Genomic DNA, 14433 nt, shown 5'->3' on the forward strand with positions numbered 1-14433 from the left:
AAGAATTGAATGGGCAGATCATGATTGTAAGTACCATTTTTTAAGATTAGATTTTGGACGTTCCTATTATCTCTAAACTGCCTTGTTGCCCAGGACGTTGCTATATATATATACACACACACACACACAAAAAAAAAAAGCAATTTTGTAGCAACAGAAAATTCCTATGTTATTCACTTACAAAATACTTTTATTGTAGGTTCATCACTGGTAAATGTGTCTGTAAGCTCCGGCAAGTATGAAGCAGTGTGCCTTGGATCAATTATATTATTTAGCTAATGTTATTCTTTTACTTATTTTAGAGCTGATCAGTTACACTGATGTATCATACTCTCTCAACACATAGCTATGGAACTACACTATACAAGATAATTACCAAGTTAGTTGTCGATATTCTATATTGAAAGACAAACTGACTTTGAAAAATGGTGCCCCCTCCTAACCTCATTTTTGTTTCGTAGTCTTTCAAGATTTATACAATGCCAATGTTGCCCAGTAAAAATAAGAAATGCCTATTGAAATTGTTCATTGACAGATGAGTATGTTGTAGAAAACCTGTAAAAAAGAGTAGTAACAAAACTATTCAGTTATTTCAAGAATACTATTAACACCTTGGTGCACATTAGTATTCACAACACATTATGGGGCAATCAAGTTCAACAAATCGGCCCAGATAAATGTAAACTGAATCTAAAGGTAAGAACTCTAGGCTTTCTGCCTAACATCTTACAGTTGTACCGCCAGCATGGTGAAAAAACTGAAACAAGAGGGGTAATCATACAACAAAATCACGATTGAGACCAAGCAATCCCTTATTCTTGATAATTTAATTTATAGAAAGAAAAAAAATTGCAAGTGCAGGTAATGTCCTAATATACCTAAGTTATTCCTAAAATGTACATCCTTGGAGATACTGACAAATCAGAACAGCATTTTGCAGTTCAAGCATTTTCTAGCAGCCTTTTGTATAATCCTAGTTTTGTGATGGTCTTTCTTATAGCTGTAAATAATGAAACGAGTGTCCTCCTCTGTGAAACTTAATTATTTATGGGTTGAAAATGCCTTATATATTTTCTGATAGTTCATTGTTGGCACTCACATAACTTTCTCTTATTGCTCAGATCTTGTTTTTAAAGATAGATTATTGTCTACGACTTGGCTCAGCAAAGAATTGAATTGGCAGATCATGATTGTAACATTTTTTAGATTTGATTCTTGACATTGCTATTATCTGTTGGGGTATATACCATTAACCATGTGTTTAGACATGGTATATTCTAACAATTGTCATCGTTAAAAGTCTAAGTGGGAGATTGTTAGGATATATATTATTAACCATGTGTTTGGATATAGTATTTATTATAGACCAATTATTTATTCATTGTTTAATAAAGAATTAAATAGATCATGTACCAGTATGTGTGTCCTTTAATTATATAGTAGATGATTTAGTGTGTAGAGTTTAGCTTATACACGGAAGATTAAATCGTCGGTTCTTATAAGTATAAAATTTATGTTCACAATCTAAGATGGAAATTGGACAAAGCCATTTTGTATGATTGTAGCCCAAGATTAATATAATGTATCTTCATTATGGGAACGGATAGTTTCGTCTTCTCGCTAAGACATTTTGTATGTATTGAACGGACCAAGAGAGATAAGTGTTTTTGTCGAATATATAAAACAAATTCTCTAGTTCATTAAATGTACTTATACTCTTAATCTTGATATAATTATTATGATCAATGTGATTTGTTCATTATTTTGATTTATTAAAAGGTACGACTCAATTGCGGGTCTATGTATTCACTAGGTGAATTGGATAATGGCAAATTACATTTGTGAAATAATAATTAGTTGATAGAATCCATGTCTTCGACTTTGAGATCGATGATACCCCCCTTTATGGATGCTTATAAGTCTCATGAAAAAACTTCCGCGAATTTTGTATCCGTCACACGATGTAAGTTAAGCAAATATAAGATTCAATTAATCAACGAATTAAATTGTCGATAATTTAATTTAATTGATTGGTATCCGTAATCTTAACATGGGGAGTTAAATAAGTTTTTAATGAATGATTTCGAAATTAAACGAGAGAGTGCAATTACGCTTTTCTAGTGGAATAAATTGTAATTTATCGTGGTAGGATTAATTCATTCATATTAAGAATTAATACCACAATAGGAAGCCTCGTTATTAAATCGTAGGTCCCCGCCGTGCTCGAATATTCTAGAACAAGGAAAATAAAAGGAAAAATAATATCCTTGGTGGGTTAGGAAAGGGCTACACGTTTTTGGCTAGGGTTTACCTTAAAAACGTGTGTATATAAAGAAAGCCATTCAACCCTAAGTATATTATTATTGTTTAGCCGAATACTTGCCACTCAAGTATTACGTTCATAAGTTAGATACACAAGAAGATCGTGACCCCGAGAGAGCACGGACGCTATTGAAGACTTGTGCAACAGCTTCAAAAGGTTAGTGTTACAATCTCGTATTTGATTATGTTTGTCTAGTTTACATGTAAGAATATGATCTTGGATGTTTGCTTCCGCTGCGTATGCCTGTATTCCAACATTATCACCATACTATCTTGTTGCTTAGAGAATATATACACACTAGCAATTCTCTATCGACAGAAAATTCTAATGTTATTCACTTACAAAATACGTTTATTGTAGGTTCATCACTGGTAAATGTGTCTGTAAACTCTGGCAAGGCTGGAGCAGTGCGCCCTTGGATCAGTTATATTCTAGAGCCAATGCTCTTCTTTCTTACTTTGGAGCTGATTAGCAGAAAACTTATGCACCATATGTTACAACAAGAAAAGCCCTTCACCAGAGGAGCTCATGATGTATATAGAAGCATCAGTTAGTGGAGTGGATGTAGTCTTAAGTTAAACCTTCTGTAGGATTATACACACTTGTGGGGTGATTGTGAACTTAACCTTGTATTCTTTTTAAGGATTCATGATATGAAAATTCTTGTCAGATTGTAACTTAAGCAAACATGTCCAACGCAAGTATACCTTTGAGGACTCGTTTTTCCTTGCCCACTGGATAAAATTAAAATTGTTGTGAATAAATAAATTTGACTAGATTTTGAGGCAGTCCGACCCTTCTACATAATTACTGATTTTACTTGTAATCATAGGATTAGCGCAAAGGAGGAGAATCTAGTTCTCCTCTGTGGGTTCCCAAACTTACCCAGGAAAGCATCCGGAGTAAGCACATCCGATCACCATCGAATCATCATATTACCATCGATTAGAGTGAATTATGATGCCTAGTTACAAATGATTCAGCTTGATGTTTAGGTGAAAAATGCTTTGCTATTCAAAATCTTGATTAACAAAAACTTGAAATATACTAATTATCTCTTACTTCTTTATGTTTTGGAGAAAGACGATAGTCAACAATATTTACAGTATATATCAAATGCATCTAGTGTGCCGCACATATATCTCGTGCTCCGTTTGTGAATTCCATGTACATTGGTAAAAACAAAACAACAAAAAAAAATAATTAAAATCACATATATTTTAAAAAAATATCTACCTTACTGTGACGAATTGAAAAGATTAACTAGCTCATTGTGTTATTATTATCTTCGTTTTTTTTTTCAACCATCAAATTTAATTATTTTGAATAGTAACTTTGGTGAATTTTGAGAATGTTTGATTTCGTACGAGGTTAAAGCATATGATAACTATACCGACAATTTTTGATGAGCACGAAAATTCTTGTATACATCAAATAAATAAATTCTCCCATAAGAGATCAGTATGTAGGTCATTTCTTCCACGAGATGTCCAGCGCTACCATAGAGGAAAGAGATTGCTAAAAAGAATTACTTCTTCCGTTACATTTATGTGATATCGTTTGAATTCAAGAATCAAATCTTTTAGTCTTTACCGTAGATTCAGATATGGCATCTTTAAAATTTTGAATAAAATTCATATATTTGGAAATTACATAAAAAATACTATAAGTTACAATAATTGACAATTCAAAATATTTAAAAGGAATATTAAAAAATGCGTAAGAAAAAACTTATTTAGATGATATGTGATAGTTCTATCGAATTCAAATAGTGAACCCGCATCTTTAGCTTCGAAGGCTAGGGGTTATAGTCGACATCGATTCATTATTTTCAACGTCTCTAATTCAAAACCGAACATGAAATTTTGGTTTCATTCGGCTCCTGTATGGATAAGTTAATTTATAGATCTAAGATGTGAACAAAACTAGAAGAAGAAAGAAAAAAAAAAAAAAGAATTCTACGCATAATTTCTGGACTCATAAATTATCAACTACATTTGCCTCAGTTGAAAGTAAAAAATGAAAGTCTATAATAAGAAAAACACTATATCTTCTGCTTTCATAGCCTAATCTATTTTTTTTTTTTTTTGTGGTAATGACGATATTTAATTCATTAAACAAAATTAAGAATCATTACGTACATAGCCCGGTAAATTTGATCTTTCTAAAAGAAGCCTTTCTTGTCAGAAAATTATGGAGACCGTTTCAATTAAGATATACATAACGTTACAAATTAAGATAGCAAAATTTATGCAATTCTAGTGTAGGTTTGGGCCTATGCTGAATTGTCACTAGTATATATTTACCCAGAAAATGATCAAATTGATCATTAATGTATGTGAGTTGGACTATTTTAGTCTTTCATATATATCACGTAGTCGAAATGATCTTTAATGTATGAAAAAGTGATCATTTTAGTCCTCCATATATATTACATGATCGAAATAGTCCTTAATGTATGAAAAAATGATCATTGTGGTCCTTCATATATATACCACATAACCGAAATAGTCGTTAACATATGAAAAATATAATCATATTAGTTCTAAACCTTAAAAGTAACGGTGCAAGTAAAAAACATGTTAAGTTTAACTAGCAACTCAAATTTGCTGTATAAAAACATAAAAAATGGAAGTGAAACCTTTCAACCATAACCAAATTAAATTAAATCTTATATGATGAGAAGAAAGATTTACTTTTGCTACTTTTAATGAAAATCATTGTACCAATAATCAACGTATGTTTTGTCTTTGGGACCATAATTTAATTGTGTCTGCTGTAAGAACGAAAACTACGTTATAAAGAAAGCAAGAAAGATTTATGCTCCATTATTTCAAGTGCACACGCGTATATGGCGGGACAGAAAGGATAACTTTTGCTTCCCTCACGTGAGTTGTTGATTAAACTTAACATATCCTTTTAGTTACTCTTAAAGTTTAAAACTAATATAATCATTTTCTTTTTCATACATTAAATACTATTTCAGTTACTAAATATTTACAAAGGAATATATATATCATTTTATTCATACATTAAAGACTATTTTAATTACTAAATATTTAGAAAGGACAAAAATAATCACTTTTTTAATAAATGAAGGACCATTTAGACTACATGAGGGACTAAAATAGTTCAACCCTCATAAATTAAAGACTATTTTAATTACGTGATATTAATAAAAGACTAAAATAATCACTTTTTTCATATATTAAAGACCATTTAAACTACATGTAGGACTAAAATAATCCAACCATCATACATTACATTAAAGACTATTCCAGATTACATGATATTAATAAGGATTAAAATATTCATTTTCATAAATTAAGGACCATTTATACTAGGTGGAGAACTAATAAACATCAACCGCCATAAAATATTCAGCTATTAAAGAGCAAGTAAAATAATCGCTTATTTCATAAGCACCGTTCCTTTCTCTCTATATATATTTCCATCTCCCTGTTTTGCCTTCACTTTCCAACTCATTTCATTCTTTCTTTTGTCAATTCCAATAATGGCTGACAGTTCTTCAACAAACCCACCAAAGGAAACCAAAAGTTGGGCAGACCAAGCTGATGAGATCGATCAAGCCGAGGAGCAATCTAATGAAGAAGAAGAAGAAGTCAAAATTGGATCTCTACAAATAGATGAGTCCAAAACAGTCAATTCAACTCTCACTGAACCTGAAGATTTATCCATAGAAGCCGTAACGCTTTTTCCCTCACTCTAAATCTTTTTGTTTTTTCTTCTAATTAGCTGATTTTGTTTTATACTTGTAGCTAAATCAGGGACTACACTGAATATGTTGTTGTTGTTTGTAGATAAATTAGGGTTTTTAATTAATGAATTATAGGTTACGTCTTGTATAAATCAGCCAAGAGATTTGAGCCCTAATTTTTTTTTTTTTTTTTTTGAATAAGCTGATTTTGTTGTACTTGTAGCTAAGTTAGGGTTTAATAAGCTGATTTTTTTATATACTTGTAGCTAAAATTAGGGTTTAATAAGATGATTTTGTTGTACTTGTAGCTAAGTTAGGGTTTAATAAGCTGATGTTGTTATATACTTGTAGCTAAAATTAGGGATTTATAAGCTGATTTTGTTATACTTGTAGCTAAATTAGGGTTTAAAATCAAGGGAAAATTATGCTTTATGTCTATTATTAAAAATATTTGCCCAAGGTAGCCCATACTGTGTATAAACACCTGATTTAGTCCATATTTGCGTCTAAACACCTTTTAGCTAAATTAGGATTTTTAATCAATGAATTTATAGGTTACATCTTGTACAAATCAGCCAAGAGATTTGAGCCCTGTTTTTTTTAATAAGCTGATTTTGTTATATACTTGTAGTTCAATTAGGGTTTAATCAAAGGGAAAATTACAAGAGTTTTATTAATAAAAAGTACCGAGAAGATACACAAAAGTACAAAAACATCTATCCCTACGATAAGATCTAGTTACGGAGTTCCCAAGTGAATCCAAAAAATCCATTTACTGATCCATATTGTCTAGCAGATTCCTCTCACACCAGAAAAACAGATTTTGAAGACACAAGTTCTTGATTCTAGAAATATGGTGCTTCTTGTATAATGTTTGTGTAACGTTGTATATCGTGTGTTATGCACTGTTGTAGGTGTAATATATTATGCTGGGTTGTATATTTTTGTAAAAATCGCTAAGCTGATTTTTTTATGTAGGTTACATCTGGCGACACTCGGTACAAATCAGCGAAGAGATTTGAGGATTTGAACTTATCTCCGGAGCTGTTGAAGGGATTATATGTAGAGATGCAGTTTGAGCGTCCTAGCAAAATTCAAGAGATTAGTTTGCCTATGATTCTTACGCCGCCATACAAGAATCTAATTGCTCAGGCTCATAATGGTTCTGGTAAAACTACTTGCTTTGTGCTTGGGATGTTGAGTCGAATTGATCCAAAACTTGCTGCCCCTCAAGCTCTCTGTATTTGCCCAACCAGAGAATTGGCTATTCAGGTCTGATATAAATGCTGGTAGTACCTTTTTTGTTGTTCTTAATTTTTGTGTTCTGAATAATGGTGGTGTAATGGTTTTCATAGTGCGCGCACACCTGGATCTTTTTACTGGTAAAGCATTATCTGCCCACTAAGGCTTAGGCAAATGGAAAGAAATCAAGTTGCCCTTTTTGTTGGCAGTCTCCCTAGATCTTTAACCTAACTTCATTGACCTAGGCACATCTTTGGGTGCAATAATAATGTTGGCATTGGAGAATTAATCTTTATTGCAGGATCAATTACTTCAATTTTTAATGCATCAAATTTTTAGTCGAATAGAAAGTGTTTTGCAACATTGTGTGTGTCAGATTATGCATGTGTTTTAGTTCACTATCTGCTTCACTAGATATCTATTTTTTTAAAGAAAGGTACGCGGTTCACTACGTATCTTTGTTTATAAACTTTACCTACATTGCCTTTTTAATGTTTTTACATTTCAAAGAAAAACTTAAGAAGTTTCTTCATCATTCAAGAAACAAAAAAACTTGAGAAGATTTGGTTAATGGTGGAAAATGCTGCAGAATATGGAAGTGCTATTGAAGATGGGGAAGTACACTGGGATAACATCAGAGTTAGGTATCCCACCAGATGCTGCCAACTATATGCCCATTTCAAAACGCCCACCTATTACTGCCCAAGTAGTAATTGGCACACCTGGAACCATAAACAAGTGGGTAACAGCAAGGAAACTGGGGATGAGTTGCATGAAAATTCTCGTATTTGATGAAGCGGACCATATGTTGGCAGAGGTAATTGATTCTCTATCCTCACTTCCCTTTGGTTTTTCCCCTTTTGTTGATGTTTATTGTTAGGCATGTATTTTTTAAATTATTTAAATCACTTCTCATGTTGTGTTTGTTGGTCTTGCCTTCGGTTTCTTAGTGGACGGTAGTGTTGAGCGTAATGAGCTAATTATCTAGTTTACAATCTTCATCTTTAGGGATTTTGCTCTAAATGTTAAGAATTTGTGCTTTGTCCTTTTATCAATGTTCAGCATCTGATTGCTTGTTGATGGTGTCTTTTTTTTTTTTTTTTTTTTTGTGTGTGTGTGTGTGTTTGCACAGAGTGGTTTTCAGGATGATTCCGTAAGGATAATGAAGGCAATCGTTAAAGCCAGCGCTGACTGCCAGGTTGGTTAAAGCTTGGCCTTTGTGCTTTTTAAATTTGAGGTATTTTGCTGCTATGAATTGCTTAGTTTGTAATAATAGTCTGAAAAACTTCAGAGATCACATGCAAAGACGATTCTCGCAAATGGTTGAGCCATAGAGCGGCATATTGCAGAATCACAAATCAAATTGTAAATATAAAATACTCATCTCAGGTACTATATAAAATAAAAAGAAATATAACAAGTAGTAAAAGTTATTTATATTTTCTGTAGTCTCTGGAAGGATAAACAACTCCTAGAAAAGTGTAGGACGCAAAGTATAAGTGCTAACATGAATAGAACATTTCCCCAACTAATAGGTTTGTCCTTCATGGAGCATTTGCCAGGTTCAGTGTTCAAAACTGACCAATTAAGTTTGCTTTGAAGTACAACTGACAATACACATAGCACTAGCAGCTGCAAAACAATAAAGAGAAGCAAGTGGCTTTAATAGTACCAGTTTCCAAAAAAAAAAAAAAAAAAAAAAAAAGAGGGAATAGCGGCTGCTGCATGTTTCCTTCTATATTTATGCATATGGTATAGGGAGTAGGGGTAGAATATCAAGAAATATCTAAATCTTCACCGTTCTCATTTAGTGAGTACTGCCTATAGTCTGAGGCTTAAATTAAGGTGCAATTCATGGAGCTGGCTAACACCTGAGTTTATTTTAGGCAAGAAAGGATGGGGATGAGGGCTGCGAATGGGTCTGTGCTGAATTATTGTTTATACATTCTTCCTGATAAGCTTCCCCCATTGGACGATTTTTCAGGAAAAAAATTGATGATGAACTTTTCTTTTTCATCCTCTCAATTTGCAGGTGCTTCTGTTTTCTGCAACGTTTGGGGAAAATGTCAAAGCATTTGTGACAAAAATTGTTAGAGATCTTTTCGTTAAAGATTACAACCAAATGTTTGTGAAGAAAGAAGAACTTTCACTGGAATCAGTGAAGCAATATAAAGTGCAGTGTCCGGATGAACTTTCAAAAGTCGTGGTGATTAAAGACAAAATACTCGAACTGGGACAGAAGGTGGGGCAGACAATCATATTCGTTCGTTCAAGAAACAGTGCAAGTATGTTGCATAAATCATTGGTTGACTATGGCTATGAAGTGACAACAATTCAAGGTGCTCTTAAGCAAGAAGACAGAGACAAAATAATCAAGGAGTTCAAAGAAGGATTGACACTAGTTCTTATATCAACTGATCTTCTTGCTCGTGGGTTTGACCAATCACAGGTAACTTTAGATTTGAGGCTTTCCAGTTGCCAGTCATATATGCTTTACAAATTTGTTTTACAATCTGTCTGTAGGTTAATTTGGTGGTTAATTATGATCTCCCTGTGAGACATGAGAGTCCATCCGAGCCAGATCATGAGGTCTACTTGCATCGGATTGGTAGAGCAGGGCGTTTTGGCCGCAAAGGTAATATGTTGCCACCTTCTTTTTGCATACTTCCCTGCTAGTGTCAAGTCTCACTCTGCTTATTTATCACTCTGTATATCACTTGCATTATTCATATATGTTTTGTTACTATGATAAAATGATATTACAAAGTAGTATTTATTATTAGCAAAAGAGAGTTGCATAGCGTCCGTCATAAAAGAGTGTAAAGTGTTTGGTGCATTTCTCGAGCATTAAATTCTATATGTGATATATAAGAAGATGAAGAAATGAACGAAATAAACTTGAACACAATAACATATCAATAAATTACCAATGGATGTATATTTAGCCTGAAAGTTCTGAGAACTTTCATCTTGAAAAGGGACTTTAGTCTTAAGAATCAATTGAAAAGTTGTAATATTTTAGGAGCTCATCGCGATGAGATCCCCTTAAGAACACAAAGATATGTAGGGCAAAAGCACTTCAAAATATTTATTCTGAAAATTTCTAGACTGCTTTTGTTAGTATGAAAATTTTCTAGCTTTCAAATTAAAAAGACTCATTTTGTATGTACTTGCGAAGAAAACCCATGGCGACGTGAAGACAAGTATTTAGTGTCTAACAATATGTACTTCTTTTTGTCTTTTCTGCTTGAGAATAAAAGTATGTTTGCTAATAGCTCTAGAATTTTCCATTCAAAATTCTAGTGCTTAACATCAGTAGGATCGTAGAGATGAGACAAATCAGTGACACCGTTCCAAGCACAGTGAATAGACCATAACTGACAAGATCTGCACTCTTAGTGACAAGCAAAATAAATGCTGGACTTGCAAGTGTATAAATTGGTGCAAAAGTAAGGTGTTTGCAGGTGACATGGAAGCAGCATTGGTTCCCTGTAATTGAAGATTATCGGCTATCCATGAAATTAATAACCTTCTTAACGTGATGAACTGCAATAGATCGACATTGCAAAACAAATGCTTTCTCCCACAGTAGCCAATGGCTATGGTGTCTCCTGGCACTGAAAGGCTAAGCTTTAGCATCTGAAAGGGAGTGTCAGTAACTTATTTAAATAGAGAGACCACTTGACAAGATAGCAACCTAGTACAGTAGTTTTCTTGTTTCATTAGGGGATGAGGAACAAAATGGATGATGCAATGCGCAAACCCTGCCTAATTGTTATCCGTATGACTTGATATGTATTTGTTGCCTGTAGGAAAATTAATCAAGAGAGAACAGATAAGATGGAGGCTTACGAAATAAGTGACAAATTTGTGCTAATTCCTTTCATGATGTAGTATGCCTGAAATGAGCTATATATAAATGTTATGTAGTTTATGCAATGTGGTGTAATATGACTTCCCTCTTGTGTGGAACAGGTGCCGTATTCAACTTGCTGTGCGGTGACCGAGACAACATGATAATGTCAAAGATTGAGAACCATTTCAACCATCAAGTGACTGAGGCATGTATCTGCTGTTTACATTGCTGCATTTTGTGCTTTGCTTTTGTTTCTGAGGTTTAGGATCGTACCTACAATCTTTTTAGGATTAGGTCATACGTGCATACAGGGTGACTTAGCATATCTTTGCTTCTGTTCATGTGCATGGTCTTCTATACTATGGCTGGAAACATAGTAGCATGATTAACTATAAACAGGGTTGGCAATTTGTGGACTGAATTAGTTTAAAGTTTATTACCACCAGTTAATTCAAGAGATAGGAAAAACCCACCTCTTTAGAATTTCTTCACTTTGTGTGGGTTTGTGGGGATTGGTGGGGTGCAAATTCTCACTATAGACTATAGTATAAACTACTGTTATACCAGTATGATACAATTCCAAGTGAAATGTTAATACAGATGCAATTCAAGAGAAGGATCAGATGAACAAAGCATTCAGCATTATTGGTCGAGTGCAACATTTGTAGTGTATGCTAGTCGCAGAAAAATAACCTGGCAATTTCTCACAAAAGAAAAGAGAAACTATTTCAGATAAAAGAAGGCATAGTTCCTTTCTGTAAGGAGTTAAAAGAGTATCTTTGTTGATCCGGGTTGGGGTGGGGCGCGGGTGGCCCTATTTTCTTTTTAAATAGAATTGTATATATGATATAACATCGTTGTTATCTGCATATAAACAAGACAGTATATTAGTACTCTGGTCAAAATAGTGGTCAATCACTATGCTATTTGTTGTGTATTACAAAAATGCCAATCTGTATTAGTCTTTCCTGATTATTTGGTAATTTAGAATTTGGTTCCATGGATTGGATTTTAGGATCATTCAATCATATAAGCTGGGTCGCATTTTATAACGACCATGGCTTCTCATGACTTGTAATGAGCCATTGTGTCACAACAACATTCTTATGGCATCGAGTTCAGAGTTATAGAAGTGCTTTCTGAGAAAATATATAGATTACTTATGAGATATGATAGACTTCAGAGGTGATTTTTCTTTACAGTAGAATGCCAACATAATTGAGCTTTTAGTGGCGGGGGAATTGGTGCATTCTACTTAAATTATATGGTTGTTTTAGTTCAAATTGGTATTATCCATGGGTAACATTAGACTCAAGTTAATTGTTTCATGTTCATTATGCAGATTACCTCATATAAGAGCGATGAAGATTTTGAGAACGCTCTGAAGAAAGCTGGCTTGCTGTAAGCTGAGTAGAATCCGCTGCCTTTGTTAGTTAGCGGGTCTCACGAGGTGGATGCACTCCATTGATCATATTTGATTGAGTTGTTGCCTCATTAGCCCCACTTTCAAGAACTCCCTTTTTTGACAGTGTAAATTTCATTAAAGCGGCATCAGCAATAGACTGTAAATGATGGCTTGTTTATAGTGATTTGGTCTTGTCTGCGTCTGGTTTTTCTTCCTTGTCTTGGTAAAGTTGTTTCTATTTTTCTCTTCTACGAATTTATGCATGTAAAACAGAGTACAATGGTTTTGTACTGTTGACACAGAAGAGGACTAGGGTGCTCCTGAAAAGCAGAAGTTGCTATTATCATCATTCGAATTGATTGCTCTCAGGTTCACTTACCATTTTTAGTGTTATAGCAGTGGATGCTTTTCAGATTGGAATATCGATGACATTGTTATTATTCATTTGAAAGTAGCAAAGAGATTAGTTTGCTTCTAGGTAGAAGTCTTGCGTCTCACACTTCTGTATTTTTTTTTTTTGGGAGGGGGGGAGGAGGTTTCCTGTGATGTGTACCTGTCTTTGAAGAAAGAGAGGAAGGGGACTAGTTTAGAATTCTTGTTATACATTTGTTCCAACCTTCAACCTTCTTTTCTAGATTCTTAGCACATTGCTTTAGCTCTAGTCAAATAAAATTCACTTACCCTAGAACCTACTTTTTATTGATATTGATCTAGAAGTTTTTTTTTTTTTTTTCTTCTAATTCCTAGCCAGTGAAATGGTTTTTCCAACGAAACTGAGTACTTTTCTTCTTTCTCTTTGGGAAGGCTCGGTCTCACACCTAAACTTCTGACTTCAATGATAGGAAAAACCTCTGCATAACTACTTTATTTTTGGTATCAACAATTAAGAATTGTTTTTCCCTACTTGCTGCGTTAAAAACTAAATCACAAACTTTTGCACCCATGTGTTAGTATAAGTACTTAAATGATAGCGAAAACAATATAAAAGCAAAGCATATGATATGATAGCGCGGCTAAGGTTCTGAATCTTAAGTAGATATTTTATTTTAAAATATCACCTTTTTCTCTTTTTCTATTTGAACTCGCACTTGTCTTAGGGTTCATTTTTTTCCCGGCCAGATATGTAACAAGCTTAGCCGGATCTCTTATCTTTTCAGTCAGATCCAATATCTTTAAAGAACAAATAAATGAGAGAAATGAAGAATAAACAAGTGCACCCGATAAAAATAATATATAACATCCTCACTCAGTCTAAGTGATACTTTTTATTTTTCGAGATTCAAACTGCGCAAACTTTGACTTACATTTTGAGATGTATTTTTTCACCAAATTGATATGAGAAAAATTGCAACCTATAGTACTTTTCATGTAGTTTTTAAATATATAAGTTTTAATCTTAAAATTTTGAGTTAATCTAATCCAATTTAACTTCAAAATTTACTCAAATTGACTCTTGAAAAGCGAAATGTGTCACATAAATTGGACGGACGGCGTAGTAATTTATGTAAATTAACTTTTTTTTTTTTTTTTTTAACATTATTGCAAGGAGAATGATAGAGGCTAGCAAAGTAAGAAGTGTGGATTCTCACCTAAGATTCAATCCAGAAAGGGTTTTAAGTAGGTCATCCAACTTTAAGCTAGTCAATTTATAATCTAACGTTCAGTTTGAGTGTGTCATGTTCGAGCTACAATTTGAGATGTAGATGTCTAACAGTAAAGTTTTTTTAATGCTAATCCAGTCTCTATAAAACGTACAACCACAATACATCAGTATCAACCGACCAACAAGTAGGAAACATCCAGAAAGGACAAATCAAAGGGGCGATAGCACCCACTGAAATTCTTGTTACATCAGATATAATACTCTAATATTTATATGCATAATAATT

At 33.5% G+C, this 14433-nt stretch overlaps 1 protein-coding gene across 1 annotated transcript; it reads left to right on the top strand.

Annotated features, from left to right (window-relative positions):
* The first annotated feature begins 5819 nt into the window (after window positions 1–5819).
* LOC132049670 (DEAD-box ATP-dependent RNA helicase 38) lies at window positions 5820–12899 on the top strand. Its single transcript, XM_059440565.1, has 8 exons — window positions 5820–6029; window positions 7020–7313; window positions 7873–8100; window positions 8416–8481; window positions 9316–9732; window positions 9807–9918; window positions 11259–11344; window positions 12482–12899. Exons 1-8 carry the CDS (start codon window positions 5838–5840, stop codon window positions 12542–12544), a joined length of 1458 nt encoding a protein of 485 aa, XP_059296548.1. The 5' UTR covers window positions 5820–5837; the 3' UTR covers window positions 12545–12899.
* The last annotated feature ends 1534 nt before the right edge of the window (window positions 12900–14433 follow it).

This window comes from Lycium ferocissimum, chromosome 3, assembly GCF_029784015.1.
Source record: "Lycium ferocissimum isolate CSIRO_LF1 chromosome 3, AGI_CSIRO_Lferr_CH_V1, whole genome shotgun sequence".
Lineage (NCBI taxonomy): Eukaryota > Viridiplantae > Streptophyta > Magnoliopsida > Solanales > Solanaceae > Lycium > Lycium ferocissimum.